The following is a 24,885-nucleotide window of genomic DNA, read 5'->3' as shown; positions in this document are numbered from 1 at the left end:
GGTGGGCAAAATGTGGCCCGTGGGCTGGATGCGGCCCTCCAGGCCATTCTATTCGGCCTGTGGGACCCCTAAAAAATATAGAAAATTAATATTTATCTTCCCCTGGCTGCTTGTCATGAGGTCCTCAATGGCTTGCCAAAACTCAGTAAGCAGCCCTCCACTGGAAATAATTGCCCATCCCTGGTTTAGAGCTAGAGTTAAGCACATGTACAGTGCTATGCATGCTTTAATTATAAGCATGGGCTTAACTGTGTTATATTGGGGATACAGCAACATTTTCTGTGCTAAACTTCACTGTGGTCACATCTACATAAGACGCTATAATGTGCAGTAGACTATTTTACTGCACATTAGCGTGTCACGGCAAAAAATATACTAATGTACTAATGTGCAATAAAATTAGTCTACTGAGCACTGTGTCACAAAAAAACTGTTTGCCTTTCCTACTGTGCATTAGCGCAGTCTAATGCGCACCTTTATGTACTACCTAAAGGCATTTTTACATGTGCTTCAGGGGTGGGGATTGAGGCAGCTGCTTAGAGAGCTGCTCTAATTAAAGCAACACTGCATCTCGTGTATCAGTGTCCCTCGTTTGATGACGTTTAGTTCAAGTGCCCCCTCTGCCTTTTTTAAGTACAGGGCTGCCAATACACGGCACGTGTATAGGTGCCCTCATATGAGAGGTGCTAAACTTAACATGCGCTAGCAAAGGCGCATTAATGAAAAGTGTAGACATGCCCCATGAAAGGGTTTCTACTCTGTACTTCCAGAAAGCATATCCCACGGCTTATACTTAAGACATTTTATGTTACAACTTTACATGCCTTTTTACAGCATTAAATATGTAAGATGTGATGCAACAGCCAAATAAGGTTATTTGCTGTAGATTAAGAAGCATTTTCTTGGGCTTGTTCAGTTTCCAGTTTTCATTTGAAGTTTCACGGCTACACAATTTTTTAAATGTAGAGTAAAAGGACTTGCACTAAACGAGTTAACAAATTGAGTCAGGATTTTCTTTTATGTATGATCACTTCTTTACAAAATTACGAATTATATTCTATTTATAATTAAAGCACAAGAGCTCACTGTGGTGCAGACGCACTGTTAAATAACTTGATTTGGACTGCTACCTCATGTCCTTGATTTAAAATACATCTACCGATTCCTTTCCCTGATGCAACACTTCTGAAGCTGACATAATGTGTGGGTGGTCCTGCCAGTTCTGCCACGAACTCTGTGAGAGTACCATAACTGAAAACTGGGACACCCTGAGAGCCGAGGACACAGGGACATTACAAATCCAGTCACTTGGTTAGAAATGTCAAGTTAGGCCAGAATCCCTATTTCCCACTAAGCTATTAGAAGTGGAGGAAAGAGAGAGGGGGAAAGAGAGTGATGCATCATCCCAGCACTGTTTCCAAAGAAGGCAGAGAAAGCTGGAAAAAGGGGTCTCACTAGCATCAATATGCCAGAGCAAGGGTTTCTCAGGAAGAGAAGAGAGGTAAAATGCTAAGTGCTACGAGGGTTTTTCCATCCATCTTTAACTAGAAAAAAGACTGCAAACAGGCTACTGCTGGGGTTAGAGGGATGAAGGAATATTCCCAGCACTCTGTAGAAAGCCCAAGTGTTTAAAAAAAAAATCTCTGGCTTTTTAAATCTTCAGTCTTCACAGGTGTTTTATTACTAGACATTTACTGACACAACTGCATAGTCTTTTGATAGCAAGAAACATCACTTAGGAATCTGCTGTTTACAAATAGTTTATCTAGCCTTACACATTATAAAACCATTTATTTTTTCCATACTATAGATCAGCTATCTTATGCAGATATTTGATGCAGCTTCTATACTGCTTCTTTCTGAGGCATTTTTGTAAAGTGATCATACTCAAAAACAAACCGTCAATCAGAAGTGTTGCATCAGGGAAAGGAATCGGCAGACATTGTATTTTAAGTCAAAGACATGAAGTAGCGGTCCAAATCAGGTTATTTAACAGTGCGTTTGCACCACAGTGAGCTCTTGTGCTTTAATTATAAATAGAATATAATTCATAATTTTGTTAAGAAGTGATCATACATAAAGAGAAAATCCTGACTCAATTTGTTAACTCATTTAGTGCAAGTCCTTTTACTCTACATTTGAAACACTGTAGTTGTGAAAATTCAAATGAAAATATGAAACTGAACAAGACCATGAATATGTTTCTTAATCTACATTACAACCTTAATTTACGTAAAATAATCTGTTCACTAAATCATAGAATATCCTTTTTTCACAAGTCAGTTAGCTAATTAATTATTGCATTATCTAATTATTAGGCAAGGACTTTTCTGACTTTTTTCACTATTTCATAATGCCATGTTACTAGCACTCTTACAACAAATTAAATAAAGGCTTTCAGATATTAAGAGTATTATATTAATATACAGCAAGCCCTTATTCACATGAGTGGTTCTTGTAAGCAAGGATTTCTCAAGTGAGTAAGGACTTGTAGGATAAGTTTCTAATGAATGAAGGTCCTGACCCAGCTAGCATTACACAGATGAGCAACTTTATGCCTGGAAGCAGTCCCATTAGACATGCATGCCAAAGAGTTTGCAGGCTCTGAGCCTGAAATGCTGCACTGATATTCTTCTGATTCTGCAACTTACTATAGACAAGCAGACTGGAGGGCTCTGTCTGCATGGAGTCAGCTACAGGATCAGAGCCACAGTTAGTACTACAGGATATTATAAACTTTCACTAAGGAAAAAATAAAACTACAAGTGCTTCTGAGGTTTTTTATTTTCTTACTATTATTACAAGTCATTTTTAAAAGCGACTATAAGTGAGAGGGGAAAAAAAGAGGAAAATCATTTATCTTTCGTTTACTTTGAGACAGCTATGGGTAAGTCAATTACCTCTAATTGGGTAACTGGCAAACAGCAAAAGGCAGGGAAAAGAAGTTACAGAATATCATTGTATAATCACAAAAAAACAATAGGGAAAACCACGCGTGGCTCTAGTGCCTGAAACTACATATTTTAAAAGTACAGATTTAATCTGATATTGCCCACTTAAAGTATTCAGGCTACTGGTACCCAAAGTTCTCAGATGTCCCTCACTGGTGTCCCCAAGTTTCCCGCATCTCTCACAAACTTGGTGCCCCTACACTTCTATTAGTGGGAGTTATCTACAGCAGAAACAAATCATCAGGAAATGGAGATAAGAGAATTTCCTGTCCTGAAGAAAGGCATCCTACAGCATTTTATTCATGCGTCTGGCAGGTTGAAAGATGCCCATGCCATTAGGCATCTGATAACAGAAGTTAAGAGATAAGAGACTAGTCAGCACCGGTATATCTAAGGGCACAAACACAATATAAGGTGTTCTTAAACAGTCCATTTTGAGGGTGTTAAAAAAAAAATCAGAAGGGCCATTAAATCATCTATTCTAACGCAGGCCATTTATTTTTACTCAGTTACCCCCAGACTGAACTCAAAAGTTTGTGTTTGACTAAAGCTATCTATTTTCCAGAAAGATAATAAGTCTTGGTTTGAAGGTATCAGGAGATTTAGACAACCCTGATGTCACTGTGCTCTCCTCCCATTTGGATTCACAGATGATGCTGGTCTGTTTTCAGACATGCTGACTGCCCACAAATAGCACTGCAATCAATGGAAAATGCAGGTGCCTGGCATCCTTGCAGGAAGAAAAAATAGAAGTCAGGCACATGTGATACTATTGCTATAGAAACCTGCATAATATAAAGACAAAAGCCTGTAGTAGCCGTGATATGTCTTCTGGTACTTGGATATCCACAGATTTTGGTCATCTAGCCACAGGCATTCAGACATAAGCATTCGTCACAAAAGTGTTTCTAGTCCCATGTTTTGTTCTTTCTTTTTAAAGCAGAATGAATAATTGCATTGCCTTTTTCAGTAAAATGTTTTGCAGATATCTACACCACAACTTGCATTTTAACTGAAAGCATATTTCACTTTCCCCATGAATAAACAATTTTAGTCCATCCAAGAAGACTTTTTAGCACAGTCCGTAAAAAAGCAATCCTCCAGCTTAAAAAAAAACTGAGTTTTGATAAGACAGTCTTCTGGCATCTTTTTCCTTCCCTTTCATGATCATAACAATGTTCTGATTAAGGCCTGGATCCTATAATCACTCACAGACATTTACATCAACCCACACACCAGTGGAGGCCAAGATTTTTGGCAGGTGTGCCACAAATTAGCCCCACACCTTCCCCAATGTCTTCCCCTGCTCAATGGCTTGCTTTGCTTTCTGCTCCCTGCCTTACCTGCCATTGTACTTCCTTTCCCCTCCCCAGCCTGCCATGTGCCACAAAGGTACCCAGGCCACCTGGGGCACCCCTGCACGTCAGCCAACACTGCCCTACACCATAAAAAAAGAGGAGGAGGATCTGTGTGGATAAAGACCTTGCACATTTAGATTTGATTCTGGGATCACGGAGCTCAATTGACTTACATGGTAACTTTTTGCAGTATCCCAAGGCAGTTTAGGCATAGTAATCCAAATGATAAACAACAGTAATCTTTTAAGCCTGAAATTCACTGGCAGCCATAAATGTATCACACAAAGGATCGCACAAGTTATTTGTCAAAAAAACCCAAACTAAAACCTTTGGACAAGAGCAGACTGCAGTGTTTCACGTTCAACTAGGAAGTTCTCACTTAGCAAATTTCGAAGTTCTCAATTCAGTCCCCAGTGATCCATAACTTCCACAGCATCCAGTATAATAGGCAACCAACATTAAGTCCTTCTCAGCACTGAGCTGCCATCACCTTGGCAAGCATAGTCATTACGGCCTTTGCTTAGTGTGGGAAACTGTTACACTAAGCAAGCAGCTGAGGCAGCATTTCGGCATAAGAGAGCTCTTTCTGCTACTGATGTTACTGTTCTGTTATACACGGCCTATCAAAATAAAAGATACTGGATTTACCCAAATCCAAGATGACTGAATTTAAGGTAACCTTCCACTAATTAGATGCCGTACATGGAAAAATTTATAAAATCTGTTATTACTGTCTATGTATGGCATCTAATTATTAGAGGGTTTTCTTAAATTTGTCCACCCCCCCAACCCCACTACAGTGGAGAAGACAGTGGTGATGGGCAGGTCAGGAAGAGCAGGGGAAGCCTGACCCTTTGACCCCTGACCCCCCACACACTTGTCTCCCCTGTGGCTGTGCGCCCCGATGCCCACATCCCTTGCTGTCTTCCCCCCCACCCCTCTGTCTCCTGCTGCCTCTCCCCCCTCCAGCACCTACATGCCCTTCTACCTGCCTTCCCCCTCAGCCTCTGCCTCCCTGCTCCCCACCACCCTGCTTACTCAGTCATGCCTCTAGCCCAGGGAATGGAGCACATGGTAGCTCTGAACTAGCCAGGCCATACAACAGTAGTTGCAACTCTGGCCCTGGAACAATGGGGCAAAGTACAGACAGTCAAAAAGCCCAAGCTTGAATGGATTCAGTTTTTGCAGGTTAGTCTTAAACCACAGAGATTAAACTGAGAAGCAAGTGAACAGACATTCACTTTGGATTCAGGAAACGCAGCCACATGACTACAGTGGCCTAGGCCAGAAGCTGGGGGGCACTAGAACATGCCTCCCAGCCAAGGCTTTTCCCTTATCCCGGCTTGAGCAGAGGTCGCATGGCCAGGCCCCAGCCCCAGGCTAGCACGCTGGAGGGTGGGGGGTTAGAGTCTCCTCCCTGGCCCAGACGAGACCCCAGCCTGGGTCTGCCTAGGTGGAGAGGCAGTGCCTGGCAGGCTGAGGAGAGGGGTGGGTGGGGGTAAAGGTAGTGGCATTGAATTCATAAAAGCTTGAACAACAATAGTACTTTCTCTGAAGCAAGCGTGCATTTAAAATAGCAATTTGCAACCTCAAGCACGCAAAGAACCAAAAATCTACACCTAAACTAAGATACAGCCCAGTAAAAGGCAGTGAGAGTACACACAGCTCATGTAATAAACCAACAAGAGAAGAGAAAGCTTTGTACAAGGTTCACACAATCATGGGGGCAGAGTGTCTCCTTACAGCCAGGTATTCAGAAAATCCTTCTTGGGGAATTAGCAGGTGGGCCTAGGTGTCAGAGTGGAGATCCCACAGGCCTCATCTCTACTTGGGTTTTTAAAGGCTCACCTGCACCTCATTCTCCCCCTCGGGTACCTTGACATTACTGTGCTTGTCACTTATAGCACCTTTGGGAGGACTCATACATTCAGTGTCTTTTGTTTCTGCTTAGGTATTCTTGTCTCCCACCTTTTACAGGTTCGGCTTTATAATGTAAACGTAGTTTTTTGCTTTCTTTGGGCACACGAGCCGGAGCAGCCTGGGACACACTCCTATTCCCTTAGCTTCATCTCCAGCATGTACATGTGATGATTGTGCCAGGTCTTTCCCAACATCTCCCACCTCTCAGTCTGGTCCTGCAGGCCTTGGCCCTGTGATCACACAGTCCCTCCAGCCCTGGTTCCCTGGCCTCTTCCCCCTCCCCCATGGTCTGGAGGACCTGAAGGGAATTACATTCTCTCCCCTTATCAACTGCTTGCCTGAGACTCTGCCAGAGGTGGGAGGGGGCGGAGTCTGCTGATCTCCTGCTGGTCCCTTGCCAAGCAGACCCAGGGTGGGGTCTTGTGCGGGTAGGAGAAGGGATTTAAATGCCACTCCCTCCCCTCCACCTGAGCCTGCCTGCCTACACCCCCTGCCTCCTCCACTCCAGCCAGACCTGGATGTGGTCCCCAGCCAAACTTCCCACCCCCACCCCCTTCTCAGCCAGCCAACCCTGCTCTCTGGAGCAAACAGCCCAGCTAAGGGCTGCAAGGCATCCTGGGATGCTGGGAGACTGTGATTTAACTTGAACCAGGAAGGGGTCTGGGACAGCATTTCATAAACTGGTTTGACATACACCAGTTAAGTCTGATACTACATTCAACCAGGTTTATTTAAAACCAGTTTCAGCCATTTTGAAACTGGTTTATGTGACCTGAACTTCTGTTCCGTTACAGGTTTATACCAGTTTCTGACCACTTAAACCGGTTTATGTGCAACTTTTGTCCCTAGCCCGGAGATGCTGCCACCTCACCACAGGTGTGTGGCTGGACCAGGAGCTATACCATGTGCTGCGGGCCATGGGCTGGTGCCACCCCTGATGGTAAGCAGGGGAGAGGAGCAGAGGCTGTGGGGGGCAGGTAGAAGGAGACGCCTGCTGTGACTCCAACACTAGCCAGGCTTGGGGCCAGAAATCGGAGCCACAATAGCTGCCTGCCTCACAGCTTGTACTTGAGTAAATACGGTAACTCAAATTTCTTTCGTAACATTTACATCAACATTTTACATCAATTAACTGTATATTAATTGAAGTGGGAGGGCAGGTAGGGCAGAGGAAGGCAATTCATCCTTCAGATCAAGATAACCACAAATGAGCATGTCAATCAATTCTTTAAGACAAATTCAGGAAGAAATTGCTATTTTTTAAGTGTTTAAATAACAACCGCACTGCATTTAAGTCACTAACATATGAACTAGTCCAGAACTGCACGTCCCAGCAGAATTAAGAGCCATTTAGTGAGACAAATTGTGATCCCAACAGTCATGCTGGTGAGATGTTACTCAGGAAGTCCTATTGACTTCAGCAGGCCTAGTCATTTAAACTGCTCGCTGCTGTGTCTAAGGGGAGTGGTCCCACAGAAAGACTGCACAATCAGGCCCCTTATTAGGGAAATTGTTCTTCAATACAGGCACCTTACTTCTCAGTGTGCAGCATTAAGACTTGATAAAATGGGTACTTTCTAATAGCCTCCAACATGTGAAAAAAGTTGATGGGCCCCTACCTTTTCAATGGCTTAGCATAAGCACAGAAGGGGCTTTGCTGATAATAGTTATTTCAAACTTCCTTCTCCACATTACAGCAAAGGAATTAAGGACCATGTAGGTCTGTAGAATTAACTCATCCGTCACCACTTGAGATGATGTTTGATGAAGCATCATTAAGGATTTACATCATGGCCTGGGCTTGACTAACTTGAGTTGATTTCAAACTATACTAATCATCATAATAAATGACATCTGATCTTCAGAGAGGGTTCTCTGTTAGGTGATAAAATAGTTATTCCTAACAATAAATATCTAAGATATGTAGTAGGAGACTAGCATTGTCTTCCTTAGTCACTATAATGATTCATTACTTTGCTCTTCTTTCCTAAGGGAGTCCACGTGGTTGATTGTGTCATCAGCTCACTCATTTATTTTTATTATTACAGGAAGGTGTTATGCAGTGTCACATCTGTTAAGGGCCAGAGTAAACAACATTCAGAGCTCCATAGTTAACATCATCATCCAAATCTCCTTTGCTTCATGCATGTGACTTCATTAATAGTAGATGGGTAATTAATATTAGACAGCATTCTCAAAAAGTGAATCAGCTCCTGCTCACTGCAAAACTGAACATCCTAGCCTGATGAAACTTCCTAGGCTTCCACACTGAGGTCCAAAAGTAACTTCCTGGTCACAAACCCAGTTTTTCCCACCCTCCATTTCTGAGGAGCAAGGAAGGCACTTTGATTTTTACTAGCATGACACCCCCCAAATTCAACTAAGGGCAGTGGTTTTTAAACTTAAGCCATGGAACCCTTTCGCACCACTTCTCCTCCACAGAACATCTACCCCAATCCTAGAGACTGACATGGAGCCAGGCAACCCAGCCCCATAATGGCAGCACACTGCCTCCTGGCCTGCTTTGCTGCTACCCCCAATTTCTTTGCGGACTCTCTGATAACCAATCATGGAAACACAGGGTTTCACAGAACCTAGGTTGAAAACCACTGACTTTGTTCATATGTCTATACCCTGTCTGCTGCGAAATTAAAGGTGGTAGGGTCTTACTTTAAATCAGCTGCTCTGTGGAAACAACCTGTGTGCATGCTCTAATTCCATAGTAAGCAGAAGCTGCTCCATTGTAGTGTAGCCCTCAGCAAAAGATTAGTATGTTACCAGAGTTTGGCAGACAAGGTTCTTTGGGTAAATGTGGTATCTTTTATTAGACCAACTAAAAACATTGGAAAAATTATTTTTGCAAGCTTTCAGATACAAATGTCCTTCTTCAGGAAGAGGAAGTGTTTGCAGTTGTTTTGTGCTCTTCCTAGGGCATCAGATGTTAGGCAGATTATAATGTGCTATAAATCCAATGTCTATATTTAGTCCATGATTTTTTGTATCTAGTAGGTTGATGAAGTGAAGTTCATTGGCTTGCCTGTGAAAGGTGTTTTGTAAATTCCCTTTGAGGATTAGAACAAAGATTGGAGAGAGAGTGGTTATCTTGTGGGATACTAGAGTTCAGCATTTATTTTATTTATTAGATATATATGTTGCCCTTCCCAACAAAGGCCCAGGGAGGCTTACAGAAGAGAATAAAATAATGTATAAAGGCCAAGAGCATATAGCAGCGTTACTGCAAGGTAGTAGCATGCACTCAAGTTGATACCCATGAAGCAGCTAATGTGGTATATACATGGTGGGAAGCAGCTAATGTGGTATATATCTCTTTTTTACCCCAGGTTGTTGTTTGCATCTCAGGACCCTTGGAAACAAAAAAGTATCAGCAATTTGCTAGGGGTCTGATACATATGAAGATTCTCCCTCACCACAGTTCTTGAAAACGGAAGGATCTCTCCATCTCATCTCTAACTTAAGACCTTTTAACTACTTCAGAAGAAGAGAGGGGCCTGCTGCTCAGGAGCATGCATTAGCTATTACACCATAACTGATAGGTCTGTGTTATCCTGCAGCAATATACAGTGGCTAAGTCATAACTCTGACCTTGATTTAAATGGTTAAAATTGGAGCAGTTTTCCTACCTTTGTATTACTACAGAAATATGTAGATGTAAAGATGCAAAGTATATCAACTTGCATCAATATCAAAGGAGACTGGTAAGTATGATATCTATCTATGCCCATTGTCTTCATGGGAAAGTTTTACCAGTTAGAGATGTTGCTATATCCGTATGTGTTTTATGTATGTGTGTGCGCGTGTGTGAGTGTACACATGCATACATGTGTGCACATGTGTAAAATATAAAATCTCACCCCAAACCACAACGCTGAAATAAAAAAACCCCTCAAACTCCAACAACAGTGTCCACAAGCAGGACTTATATCTGTACTGGTTTAAATGTTAGCATATAGTTTTACCAAAAGACCTTTCCTGTGAAAACATGGCCTAACCCAGGGGTGGGCAAAATATGGCCTGCAGACTGGGTATGGCCTGCCAACGGATTTTATTCAGCCCACAGTAGGTCCCCTGTTCCTGCCTGGTCCAGGAACAGGGGACAGTGGGGCATGTAGCCAACCCCACCACCCCCAGACACACAGCGGAGCTGGAGTGGTGTGGTGGTCAGACTCACTTCCTGGCAGCAGCTCCTTCTAAGTGCTGCTGCCAGTCTCTAGCGCTGCCGCCAGACCCAGCCCTGCTGCCTAGGCACCAGACAAAGTAGATGGGTGAGGTCATGGAGACCAGCCCGCACAGCAGGGTGCATTCAGCCAGGCAAATGGGATGGGGCCAGTATCAGGATCACCAGGCAGTGACAGTGCAGGGCTGGGGCCTGGGACAGAGCTACAATCTGCTGCCTGCATGTCCCTGCGATGAACACTGGTTCCATGGGAAGGGGTGTGCAGGGAGTGGATCATGGCTCTACCCCAGGCTGTCACAGCCCTGTGATCCTGATCCCAGCCCTGGCCCCAGATCCACCTACCCATCCCACTTCCGAATGCCACTCCCTGCCTGCAGCCCCATTTCTTCCACCTGGCTGAGCGCATCCTGCCTGCACGGGTGCCAGGGTGATCTCCATGGACAGTGTGGGGCCAGGGCAGAGCTGCAATCCCCTCCCTGCATGCTCCTGCCCATGGAACCAGAGCCCGTCACAGGGGCACGCAGGGGGCAGACCGTAGCTCTGTCCTAGCCCTATGCTATTGCAGCCTCATGATCCCGATCCCAGCCCTAGCCCCACCCACCCACCCCACTCCCTCCCTGCCCGTGGCCCCGTCCCATCTGCCCGGCTGAGCGTGGGACAGAGCAACTTAGAGAGTTTCGGCAAACTGTTGCAGGGGAAGCCAAGGGGTGCTGACCTAGACCACAACAGCTCACCAAAAATCCCTAAGTGGCCCTCCAGCCCAAATAATTGCCCACCCCTGGCCTAACCCTTTTCAGATTTTCTTCTAAATCTTCTTCCCATGACAACAAATTTCAGCATTTATCTTTGCTGCTCACACCTTTCTCCCAAGCAGTCATCATACAAAACAGATATGCCTCTTGACAGGTTACGTCAAGCCCACAGGGATCTGAATATCCATGCTGAAATGAACCCAAGTCTAATTACTGCCACTGCTGCTACTTGGCAGCAGTAGTAGTCCTGGACCTGTCTGCAGTGTGGTGAAAGTGAAAACCACTTTTCTGAAGGTCATCTTTGCAACCAAGAGCTAAATGCACCTTTTTGGAGATAAAAGTTTAAATTCCGCACAAAAAAATTGTTAACTTAAAAACTTACTACACTGGCCATGGAAAGATTCTTGCTCTCCATTAGCAAGTGGATTTGTCAAACTGTGTGTTGAGTATATTATCAAATAAACACACTTAAAAAATATTTAACTCCTAAAGTGGACAAAGGGCGAAAGCCTGGGATTAATCCAGGCCTAGCTAGCCGATTTTCAAGACACAGATTCATAGCTATAAAAAGCCAGAAGGCAGCACAGGAATCATCTGGGCAGATCCCCAAATACTGAGTTCTTGCTTTAAGAATATTAGCCATTCTAGGATGAGACCGTATCATTTAGGAAAAAAACAACATCCAATCTTGACTAAAATATCTGCAAGGATGGAGAGAGTCCAACAACGTGCTTAGCAACTTCAACGGTTAATAACCTTGCTGCCAAAGATGTTGACATTACTTCTAGTTTAAACCAACCTCCAGCCATGAGGTCTTGTTACACCTTTGTCTCACAGATTTGCATCTTGGATTGGCATTTAAAATGCCAGAGTTAGACGCGATAAACAATGAGTGGAAAGGGTACTGGTGAAGCACAGGCTGGGAATCACCTATCAGATGGTGAAAAGCTCATTGAACTTTATTTGATGACTAGGCTAGTTCTTACAGCAACTATGTTCCTTCACAAAGACGTACATAGCAAAATATGGGTCTCACAAGAGAGTGAAATAAAAGTTCAGATCATCTGTATATGCTTCAGCTTGAAATTCAAGTCACCTTTCCAAGGCAGAAGGGCATACCAAGCTGCAGAGAGAAGCAACTATCATTATCCATGTAACATCTAACTGAAAATAAAACTGAGGAAGACTGACTTGGGACACAAATTGACAACACAAATAAACAGTACCAAACTAGCACTGAAACGAGGAACAGATCTGAGGCACTGGGAGAAGCACAGGAAGGTGAGACAAACTGGAGCTGACATTCAAATGGGCAGTTCTTCGAGTTCTTGTGATTCAAATTGCTGCAATCTCAGCTAGATACCAACATAGACAGAGCTGTAATTGAACAAGCCAATGGATGTGGCACCTCTCTAAGGAAAGAAACACACTGAAAGGAAAACTGAATACTGAACCTAATGAAATGTTGGGGACACAAGGAGCTCAGAGAAAAAAAAATAAAAATCAGACAGAAGTAGAGATAAGCAGAGAAGCTGCTGTTTACCAAGAGATCTGAACTGTGCAGAAATATTGGAACAAAAAAATAGGGATAGAAAAATGCTTACAGCTAAGGTAGAACAAGAAATGGAAGAGCAGGGCACTTCAAAGAAATCTTCAACAGATCCAAGCTCGGTCTCAAAAGCAGATTTCAACACCCTGACACGATCACTGATGCAATCCAGCTGTCAGATATACAGGCAATAATCAAAATACTGAGAATACAAAACAATCAAATCATGGCAGAAATACTGTAGAAATGCTTGATCTAGGGCTGTGCAACATTTCGACAGCCATTTCTTTTTGGAGGCGTTTCAGGCCGTTTTGGCACCTAAAACACTGAATCCGAATCTAATCAAAAGGCTCTGAAACAGCTCTGAAATAAATCGGAAGGCTCCAAAACTTTTTGGAAATGTTTTGGAGAATTTCAGCGTTTCGGAGGTGGGTTTGCAGGGAAACAAAAGCTAAGAAGGTGGGGAGGGGAGGAAAAAGGACTATTCTGATATTGACATCTAGCTCCCAGTTCAATTCCCCAGCTCTCTGATCACTTCCCCCAGCTTTTCCTGTGGGGTGTGGGCCCCTGATCTCACATGTAGTTTCAGCAGGCTGCCGGCTGAGGCCAGAGGCAGCAAAGCAATCTTCCCGGCGCTTGGCACACCAAGCAGCTGCCACTCGCCCCAGCCTGCAGCAGCAGCCTGCAGAAACCCTGCGCGCAGATTGGGGGCCCACACCCCCCCTGGAAGAGCTGGGGGAAATGATCAGAGCTGGGAAATCGAACCGGGAAATGGGGAATCCCTGCCGCATGACCTGACTCCCACAGGGAGCAGAGATCCGTGCCAGGATCTCCTCAGCACTGCCTGCCCCACGTCACCAGCAGAGCCAAACCTCCGAAATAGATTTGGCCAAAATGAAACAGGACAGTTATCCAAAACACCAAAATGAATCGCTGTCCTCCGAAACGTCTGAGTCCAAAACAGAATTGAAACAGCCGTTTCACACAGCCCTACTCGATACCGCCTGCTTAATGAAACTAACTGCAGTTCAGTGAACTTTGTATAAGGAAAAAAAACCCCCTCCTGAACTTCGGAAACAGGGAATCATTGTCAGAATACACAAATGGGGTGATTTCACAGAAGAGGAGTCACACGCCTCTCTTATAGATCACGTGCCTACTATGAGACACCTCACAGGATGAAAAAGAAAAGACTCACAGAGGAACAGCTGGTGGATTTGGACTCTAGAGATCCTGTATAGACCAGACGTCAAACTAGGAACCATAAAGAACTATGCCTAGATTGGTGGCTCATCGATTCCACCTCCACAGTCTTTGCAGACCTACGTCAGCAGTGAAGTTGTCAACCTCATCAAGGTCCCACAGAGAGGTGGGAGGTACCTTGTAAAGATGAAAAGCTAGACAAGAGTGGTTCGCTGCAGATACTGGCAAGAAACAGGGTCACATTCCTGCTCTGCTGCTGGCTGGTGCTGCCACAGACTAGACAAGAGTGTGTTGACCATACAAACCCTGATTTACTGATGGGTAGGTGGCAAGTTTATACAAGGCCTAGACTTTGCTCACGTCACTGCACCAAACAGGACCTCTAGAAAGCCACGGACAGAAAGAAAGCCTAACAAAAATAGCACATCAACAAGGGCTGAAAAAAGATCAATGATGGCATAGCAAACATCCTTGAAACCCAGATGCCAGGAAGTAACATCAAGTTAGAGAGCAAAAACATCAAGAAGTTAAGAGTGTTCTACCATACTAACCAAAAGAGCCCTTAAAACAGAAGTGTCCTCAAGGATAAGAAGAGGTGTTCGCTAGATTGAATAAAAGAAGGAATTCAAAACTATATAGTACCTGAACAAAACTGAGGATTTTCAGCTCAGTGCTAAAACAAGGCAGTGGGAACTAGAGATCTCTTCAAGCACAGACCTGCAGCCTTTTGCCAGCATGGGCTGGAGCTTGTGACCTGGTTGTGACTGTGGGCCAGAAGTCTCTGCCTCCTCCCCAGCGACCGGTTGCCTGTTCTCATTCTGCTCCGTAGCATCTGCACTTTGCTTGCTGCAGACTCCTGGCCTTTCTGCAGCACAGATGCAGCAGACTCCACAAGACATAAGAGCGCTGCCGAGAAGACGGGTGGCAGAGCACAGCTCCATGCCAATCCCCCATGCTGGATCAGACGTCTGTGAACTGGACTTGACCTCTTCACAGGCAGCAAGCACCTATAAAAGGTCCTGGTTATTTGATGGAAAGAGTCTATCAACAAAGAAGACATCCAAGAAGTTACTGACAACTGCTCGTCACTGCCATTATGAAAAGGAAACAATGGAGGTAGGCAGACAATTAGGCGAGCTTTCGGGTTCAAAAACCCTTTGTCAGGCTAAGGAGGTTTCAGCAGTTGGTGTGTGCTCTACCAATGGAGGTACGCACTCTATTGCCCAACACACCGACTACCAGATGAAGCCTCAAGTGGAACCCAACTGATGTGAAGAAGTAAAGGATCTCCATAAGAAACCTTAGCAGGAACGGTAAAGTAGTCCTCTCCAACACCAGAGAACAGATGGAAGTAGGAGGCAAAGAGAAGGAGAGGGGATTCGTTTCCGCTGTGTGAACCAATGCTGGGACAGGGAGGATGAACGAAGGAACAGTACAACATATGAAATATGCTCTCTGCAATGATTTGCAACTGCTTTATTTCAGGCTTCACAACGCATGTTTTTCGCACTGAAGACTATGAGTACACTAAGTTTGTTGTAGAAATAACCTAACAGATCAAGCTAAGCAGGAGGAGAAAAAAAAACCCAACAAAGCAGACCTGATGTTTGTTAAAGGAAAAAATGGCTATTCAAATGGGCAAGTAATAAACTTGGTGAGAACCAATCTTTGAAAAAGTGCCTAAAAATAAAAGGGTTTATAAACAGTCCTTTCCTTAACCAAAAGAAACCCCGGAGCTTAGTTGGCAAAAAACAGAATCCTTTTTCCAAACCCAAGGTAACATCTATGTCGGAGTAGCCACCCAGCAGCACATATGCCACAAATGGCACAGGCAGCTCTGTGGCATGCAGTAGATCAAGGAGGGGCAAGGAGCACAGCAGCAGCTAGCGCAGGGAGTAGAAAGCAGACCAGCAGGAAGGGAGCAGATCAGCAGATCTGACAGGGTAAAAGGATTGGAGTGGCACTCAGAGAAGGTGTGGGGCTTAATCCATCACACGCCTGCTAAAAAAGTTGGTAACCACTGCTCTATGTATTGCTCTATCCTGAATGAGGGACTCTTACAATAAACAAAGCACTCATTTAGCACCAACTTGCCAAACTTAGTGTCTCTCCTTTTTCCAATGAAAGCAACATAACCTTCCTCATCTCCCACAACAAAATGGGTAAGAACAGACAAATGTACCATTAGATGGTGTGCCCACCAGAACAGAAGTCAGCAGATCTTCATCTGCTCTCTACAGATTAGGTGCTAAAAAAATCTTTGGTAATACTTCATGGACTTCCAGCACTGCTTTCTAGCTTGCAATAAACTCTCATACGCGTGGGGATCCAGCTGGTAGCCTAAACATTTCACTCCACAATTCATTCCACAAATGTGGCTCTCTGCAAACAAACCCCAAACCTGCTTCTTGCCTACCAATTCAGAACTTAAAAAAAAAAGAAAAGAAAAAGGAAAGGATAATTTAATATGAAGCATATTTTCAGGGAAAAAACACAGGCTCCTTTTTCTTTGTCTGCTTCAGGTTTACACAAAGAAATCTTATCAAACCACAACCTCAGACTCTCTACCTCTGCACTGGAAACAAATTGCATCCAGTAATAATTAAGAGGCTAGAATACCAATTACATCGCTACAGCGGTCTCTCCAAATTACAGTCTGGCAAGTATTGTTATAGGTATATAGAGAGGTTGATATTGTTTAAGATTTAAACAATGATCAACGCTGATAAATCAATTTGCTCTTAGAATGAAGCACTACTATTTATTTTAAGAAAATAAACAAAAACAAAAATCTAGTAATTTTACCTATAAAAGTTTAAGGCAGCTCATTAACTGCATATCAGATATGGAGAAAATCCAAATTCTTTCCTTCCTCTAAACTTCTACTGTCTTAGCTATTATAGGTTTAAAATTCCTTTAAAAAGGAAAAAAAAAAAATCAACCCACATGTGGAAGGAACACCTCACGTTGTTACCAAACGGCAAGTGTCTACCCATCCAAGTCTGTTGCTAAGCTGGTCAAGGATTTCTTGGCAGAGAACTGGGGTAGTCAAATAGGTAACTGAGTACAAGTTTGAAGTGAGGGGGAAATGAGAGAAAACTCAAAGACAAGAGGATGCATACTCCCCTGAAATAAAATAATAGAAAAGAGGCTTTTGCCATGTTGATAAACAAAGAAGATGAAAAGTCATGCCCGGGGCGGGGGGGGGTGGAAATCAAATGTATGAGCTATATTAGAGCAGAACTGTAAGCCTAGTACAAATAGTGACATTATTTCATTATAAACAATGTTAAATTGACCTTTGATTTTTTTTAAACTATGAAAGTAAGCTGTTAGTCAAACCCTGAGAGATTTATGTGATGATATAAGATAAAGGGCAAAGTTACAGAAGAGCTATTAAATCCCAATTTAGCAGAAGTCATTTCCATTTTTGATAAAGATAAATAACCCTTAAACATCTCATATTTCCTACTTGTTCTTGTCCACCCAAAGGTGCACTGATATAATTTGACTCAATTTTTAAAACAAGATCATTAAACTGATGCAAAAGACTGGGTGGATACCTATTTTAACTTAAGAATCAATTTTAGTCATTTAGTTAAACTTGCTTGTAAGTGGTTTAAGCAAATTATTATTTGAATTGAAACAACACATAAGCATCCCAGTTTTTGGCCACAATTTCATTGTTACTTTCATTGTTCCTAGGGACTAGGAAAGGTAGTCCTTTTTCCTAGTAGCTCTCTATGAAAGTACTTAAACTCAATCCAGAACAATATCAAATTATGAATATTTAAAACAGGGGAAAACCCCTGTTAACTAAATCAGCTTAAATCCAGACTTTCAGTTATATCAGCAATTTTTTTTTCTCATTTTGACACGTCCTTCTTCTTGCCACTTTGTAAGTCAAATGCCATTTTGAAAATCCAGCCAAACTTTCTCATGAGCTAATTCTAGGGAAACACTAGTCATTAGAAGTCATTACAGAACAAAACCCCCATCCTCCAATATTTCTGGACATATTTCTGAGGAAAATACTCAAACTCCTTTCCTTGAAGGCAAATCCCTCCCACCAAAATGAGAGCCTTGTATACAGTATTTCCAATTGCTGTTAAGCATGAATGATTTGTTTTCTCACATATTACTCAGTGGTAGACCACATTTTAGAGCATGTAGTTGGATAATCTAATTGACCAAAATTCAGCATTGTTTCAACTTTAAAAAGCATTAAGAACAATTATTTCATTAAGAAATGGCCTTTACCATGTTTCTTTAAGAAGGGCCAGCTATATTGTGGTTGGTGATTATTGTCACACTTTGCAGGAATGCTACAGGACCATCCCAAATGTGATCATTTTTTTTCCAAGCTCCATCTCCATCAGAACATATTGGAAAAGAGTATTTTAGGTAGCTTTGCCAGGGACCTGGACCACATACTATTGCAATGGAACCCAACCTTGCCTTGTCCATGGTCATGTTAATACTAACAATTTGCTGGAGACTACTTCTACGTGCTTTGAGTATCTGTTGAGCGGAGATGCTCTCAATATGTCCCTTAGAAAAGGCTACAATAAATTGCATATGTATAAACATTTGGAAATCAGCAATTAAAACCTAGAATAATAGTCAATGGTATGAAAAACAAATATAGCAACCAATGAAAAGGCCTGGCTACTTGTCACCATTGCTACACTTCCATATGAGGTGACATTTCAGGTAGTCAATTTGCAGGATTGGAGACTGGAGCTATTCTCAATCTACAGAAACCAATCTACAGGAATAGCAGTTTACAAACATACAGGACTGACCTGTATACCAAATGGTCCCAACAACTGCCTCTACCTATAAGGAGATAATTAATTATCAGGGATCTGGATTTTCTGTTTGTCATGGAGCAATGCAGTAAAACCCAGATTTTCTCATTTTAAGGAGAAAAACCTGGATTTTCTCCTTTAAGGGAAAAAAGCACAGGAAACAGTGGGTTTCCCCTTGCAGGATGGTAGAGTTCTAGCCTACAATGGAGGAGCAGGAGGAGGGTGGTGAGGCAGAGGGCGCCATGTGCACATATGCACGCACATGGCCATCAGGCAGCCTAGAGAGCAGCTTCTTGCAGGTAAGTCTGGCGGGGGAAGGGAAATTAAGGCCCCCGTGTGAGAGAAGGACTTGGGCAGGGCTGGGGGTACTGCCCAGCCTGAGCGGTGCGTGGGGCCATATGCAGCTGCAGGACCCAAGCAGGGAGTGGGATGGGGCCACAGGTGGCTTGCCTGGGGAGTGGCAGGGGGGCTGCCTCCCTGCCACTTCATGCACTCCAGGGAGGAGGGGCATCACGGGGCATGTGCCCCCGATTTGTGTACGTGGTGAACTCGAGACTCCTCACCCTCTGCCCAACCCGAGGGCTCTGTAGCCCAGTGGACAGGACACAGTGCGGCAGGGCAGAGTGGGGCTGGGAAGCTTGGTGCTGCTGCCGTAAGTCCCACGCTGTCATGGCAAGGTGGCCCCTACCAGCCTGGCAGCAGCAAGGCGGGGTTGTGCCCTCCACTGCTGTTGGGCAGGCAGGGGGTGCCTTGCCATGGCCACATGGGGCTCCAGGCAGCAACAGCGAGATACCCCACCTGGCTCTGCTCTGCCCAGCCACGCTGGGTCTTGCCTGCTGGGCTATGGAGGCGCTGGGGGAAGGGCAGCAAGGTGGGGAGCCCCGAGCCCGCATCTGCCTCCCCCCCCACCATGGGCTTCACTCTGGATGTGCTGGCCATGGGGGAGGGGGAGCCAGGCTCTGTGCTCTGCCACAGAAACCGTCGTCTCCCACATGCGGCAGCAGGGGCTCAGGTGCTCCTGTGGGAGGCTGGGGGCTGCAGCCCCTGGTCCCTGGCCCTGGAGCCTTGGCAGCTGGGGGGCCCCTCTGGCAGGGCTGGGGGTGGGGAGTGAGGGGCACTGGCATGGGCAAAGAACCAGCATATCACAGCTGCTCAGTGCCAGAAAGCGCGGGGGGTATGACGACGACGACGGACGGATGGACAGGGATAGCTTCAGCTGGACCCACATCCTGGTGAGTGAAAGGGGCAGCGAGAGCTCTTATTTGCCATGATAAAAAACCCAAAAATCAAACCCCAAAAGGTATAGGTATTTAGAATGTATTTATTATAGTGAATGAGCCACCGATAGGCTTCTAAATTGCTTTAAAATTGTAAATATGTTAATAAAACATTGTGTTCAATGGATAGAGAGATATCGATCCATCTCTCTATAGGGAATTTTATTTTAATCATGGAAAAGCACAGATTTTAGGGGTTTTAAATCAGAGAATGTATGATTTTTTTTAGCAGAGAAAGCCAGGGTCCTTACTAGTTACATAGCTCATTACCTTTGCCATAACCCCTGTATAACACAGACTAGAGCGCTCCCCTGGATTAATGCCTTTTAGAATGAGACAGAAAAAAACTTCAGCCTTGATTTTAAGATTTCCACTAATGTGGGAATCCATTACAACCCTTGATAAAGCATTCCAAAGGCTAAAAATGGTGCCTAATTTGTAGTCCAAACCTGTCCAGCTTCAGCTTCTAGCCCTAGATCTTTCTATCTTGTTGTCTATTAGACTGAAGATCCTTTCTATTCCCAAATTTCACTTCCCTATGATCACTTAGACTAAGTAAAGACAGTTTAAAAGCCTAAGGCTGACTCGATTCAATCTTTGCAAATTAGTCTAAGCTACCTAGACAGAACCGATGAGCAAGCAAACGGGCATGTGCTTTTGATTTTGGAAATGCAGCCATGTCTGCAGTGGCCCACGCCAGAAGCTGGGGGGCACAAAAGCACACTTCTCTGCCTGGATGGAGCAGACGGCTTCAACCAAGGCTAGCCTACCCACCCTGCAAAGCAGAGTTTGGGGACAGGGAGTGCAAAGTATCCTGGGATGCTGGGGCACTGTGAGTTAACTTGAATCTGGAGGGGGATCTGGGACAGAAGCTCAATAAACCAATTTAACCTAAATAGGTTACGACTGATACTACATCCATCCGGGATTATCTTAAACAGGTTTTGGCCATTTTGAAAGCAGTTTATGTGCACTGAACTTCTGTTGTGTTACAGATTTGAACTGGTTTCCAATCACTTATACTGGTTTATGTGCATTTCTGTCCCTAGCCTTAAGAATGTGTGATCAAGTCACCCGTTAACCTTTCATTTGTTAAGCTAAAGTGATTCAGCTTCTCAAGTATTTCATGATAGATATATTTCCCAATCCCTTAATCATTCTAGTAGGATAGTGGAAGGAATCATAACCAATTGTGTAATGCCCAAGTAAAGCATGCAAAGAGTTCTTCATTAAATGCTTTGGAAACCGACTGCTGAGGGGAAAAAGGGATTTAAAACAGAACTGTCACTCTTGTCTGTAATTTTCATTAGTGGATAGGCTAGCAGCCAATATGGAGCAACTGCTGGAAGGTTACCATGACCAAATAGAAGCAGTATTTCAGTTACTTTCTAGGGAGGAAATAAGTAGATTAATAAATATACAATACTGATGGGTGAAAAAGAAGTCCTGGCTATACACAGAGGGTGGCTGTATACTTGAAAAAATGCTTTATTAGACTACAAGTTATTTTCAAATAGTAACAATTTTCATAGTCTACAGAATTATCTGGCAGCTAGCCAGGGCCTACCACCAAATATGCATGCAAAATTCCCCTCATCTAACATTTGCATACAAGGGAACCTCATTGTCTATCTCTGAACTGCTGCTAAAAGCAGTATGTGCTCTGTAATAGAAGCCAACTATGAAGCTAATTACATGCAGCTAACACTGAGCAGGACTACAAAACACATGGGCCATATTGGGCAGACATGCAGATAGGACCCTACTATAAGGACAGGTTAGTGCTACCCATCTGAATAAGTTATATAGTAGTGCTCATTGAGTGCAGTCTCCCTCACCAATGACTCTTTTTCCAAGTCATGGTCAGTCACTAAACTGAATATATTTCCATGTCCTCTTCATTCCCACAGCTGAGCTGTGCTTTTCTTTCCCATTTCCAATGACTCCCATTTCTTCACCAGCCTTAAATATTTGGTGGCTAATTGGCAGGGGGGAATAGTGTGTGTGTGTAGGGGAGTTAATCTGGAGCGTGTACACACACACACACACACCCCCCCCCCCCATGGGGTCACCATGGCTTCAAAGGCTGTTGACTCTTTTTAACAGCCTTTCAAGGCACAGGCCAATGAGCTATATGGTAAATCATGAGCCTTTTGGTTTTGGAATAGTATCATGCATAGTTTGCACTCTAAATAAGTAGGTGCCAAAATGCTACTTTAAAGTATGTTTATAGAATACCTGTGCTACAACTTGCAGCAGTTTAAAAAAAAAAGAGAAAATGCATCAATTCTGCATGAACTAAACCTATTGGTACTATATGCAAATTACTACAAGTATATTGATTTCAAGGTCAGTGTTTTTAAATTTGCTTCTTGCTTCCATGTGCTCAGGGAGAGCCAGGTCTGACCGTAAGGAAGGAGGAGAGAAAGGGGCTGCAAGTAAAACCAGTTGGGGGGTGGGAGTCAGAGGGCAAGGGAGATGCCTAAACCCCCAGATTTATTTTCCTTGCTGTAGCAGTGGGAAAGGGACACATTTAAGGCAAGCCTCCAGTAATTAGATTCTGCACCTGGAAAACTGTAACAAATTTGTAATTTGCCCATATATAAAAACTAATTTTTTTTTTGGCGGGGGGGGAGGGTCTTATAATCAGGGTCATCTTCTATGAGAGTCAATCTAGTATTTGTCAAGGAGATCCACTCAGTCTACATCTATAGATAAGTAATGGGTAGGGCTTGCTGAATACACACACACACACTCTCTTTCTCTCTCCCTATTCCTGAACAATGGTGTTTGTGCCCAAAAGCTTGCAAAGAACAATTTTCCCAACTACTTGGTCTAATAAAAGATATCATGTTTACCCAAAGAAACTTGTCTGCTGCACACACACGCACACGGGGGGGGTATGCACACACGTGCACATATACACACATATGTGTAGACACACACTCTACAAAGTTTACATGAATACTATTGGTAAATAAAATAATCCCTGTCATATAAATCTCCCAGCGCTTCAGAGAATTGCTACTTATTAATACAGGCCAAACAGGGACCAAGCCAGGTCCAAATACCCTAGGAAGGAAAAGGCAGCAGCCCTTGCGAGAACACACACGGGCTGGATGGAGAGCACCCAAAAAACAAAACAGGGTCCAAACCAAAGCCGCGGCGTTATCACTGACCCCTGGGATTTATCTGCGATTATGATCATTTTTCAAACCAGCTAGTCGAGGCAGGGGAAGAAAGGAACTGGCACAAATCGCTCTAGCTGTGGGAGCCACGGGGCACTGCTATGGTGGTGCTGAAGGAAGCCTCTGCCATTCTTGCCATGGCCATCAAGGACTGACAGCAGCAAAGATGGCAGGAAGACGTCTCAGCAGGATGGAGCCTTGCTCAGGCTTCCTTGGCAAAGCGCCCCAGCACCTGCCCCTGGGCTGCCCCAGCTCCCAGGCCGACAAACAAGAGCCCTTCCCCGCTCCCCGACCACCGCCGGGAGGGCAGGGGCGTCCCGGCCCTAGGTCCACGGCTGCTGCCAGGAGCCGGGCAGCGGCTGATGCCCCGGGGGAGGGCAGACGCGATGCCCCACGGGCCCTGCCAGCAGCAGGGATCAGCCGTGCCGGGCCCAGAGCCCGAGCTGGGGCAGGATGGGGAGCCGAGCTGCCTGCCCGTGCCAGGCCCTTCCTTACCCGCCAGCCCGCCGCCGCCTCCATCGCCGCCGTGCCCCTTCCTCCGCTGCAGGATGAAGTAGGGGTTGGCGCGCTCCGTGATCCACAGCGCGTTGGCCAGCAGCACCTCCTCGGGGTTCACCCACATGCTCCCGGCCGAGACAAAGGGCGGCTCGCCTAAGTCCTGCACGCCGCGGGGGGCGGGGGCCGCATTAAACGCGCTGCCTGGCCCGGCTGGGAGGCGACCAAGCCCCGGCCGCACGCAGGCAGCGCGGCCGAGGGCAGGGCAGCCGCATCCTCCCTCCCTGGCGGCAGGATCAGCGCAGCAGCGCTGACATCAGCGCCCGCACCCGCCGAGCTCAGGGGCCCCGCGCGGATCCCCGCTGAGGCACGCACAGCCCGAGCGGCAGCGGCTCCCCGACCATCCCGCAGACCAGCCCCTGCTGGCGGAAGGTGTTGCAAGGTTCCAAGTGGGCGGGGTCTCGCGCAGGACAACACCGAGGCAAGGTTCTAAGTGGGCGGAGCCTGGCGCTGCAGGATGGTGTTGCAAGGTTCTAAGGTGGGCGGGGCTGGGCCGAGCGACCACCCCAGAATTGCAGTGTGCTGTCCCACCTGCCCCTCCGCCTGCCGGGTAGTTGGGTAGTGCAGTCATAGGGGGTGTTTAAAGGACAGCCTAGCCTTTGAAGAAGCACCGAGCCTCATCACCAGAAGCAAACTCCCTATGACCCAAACCACACCGAATGGATCCAGACCATGCCAGGACAAGAAATGCAAAGCCTGCCAACACATCTCCACCCCTACAATAACTACACCCCACAACAGAACCACCCCCATTCCTGGATCTTATACCTGCACCTCCAGAAATGTAACACATCTCAGTCAGTAAACAAAATGCCCTGATGGAAAATACGTAGGAGAAAGCAAACAACAGCTGTGCACCAGAATGAACACACACTGGAAATCTATCAAAGACAAGAATACACAACTACCTGTGGGGGCACACTTCTCACAAGACAATCACTCCCTCTTGGATCTCTCAGTGCTTATCTTCAAAGGGAATTTACAAAACACCTTTTGTAGCAGCGCCTACAAACTTTACTTCATAAATCTACTGGATACTAAAAAACATGGACTCAATATAGGCATTGGATTTATCACACATTACACCCTGCCTGACATCTGGTTCACCAAGTACCTGCCAGACCTG

General features: G+C 44.9%; 1 protein-coding gene across 2 annotated transcripts in view; it reads right to left on the bottom strand.

Annotated features, from left to right (window-relative positions):
* Positions 1-24,138, bottom strand: part of TBC1D9 (TBC1 domain family member 9) — an 81,833-nt gene extending 57,695 nt beyond the window's left edge. The window contains exon 1 of one of the 2 annotated variants that reach the window (XM_019489779.2): positions 23,700-24,138. In XM_019489779.2, the coding sequence (XP_019345324.1) occupies positions 23,700-23,826 (127 nt within the window). In that variant the 5' untranslated portion in view covers positions 23,827-24,138. The remainder of the gene's footprint in view (positions 1-23,699) is intronic. The other variant, XM_006266891.2, reaches the window with a different exon arrangement.
* Positions 24,139-24,885: the final 747 nt, after the last annotated feature.

Source organism: Alligator mississippiensis, chromosome 2 (genome assembly GCF_030867095.1).
Source record: "Alligator mississippiensis isolate rAllMis1 chromosome 2, rAllMis1, whole genome shotgun sequence".
NCBI lineage: Eukaryota > Metazoa > Chordata > Crocodylia > Alligatoridae > Alligator > Alligator mississippiensis.
The sequence above is the reverse complement of the archived record's forward strand: the minus strand, read 5'-3'. Positions and strand labels throughout refer to the sequence as shown.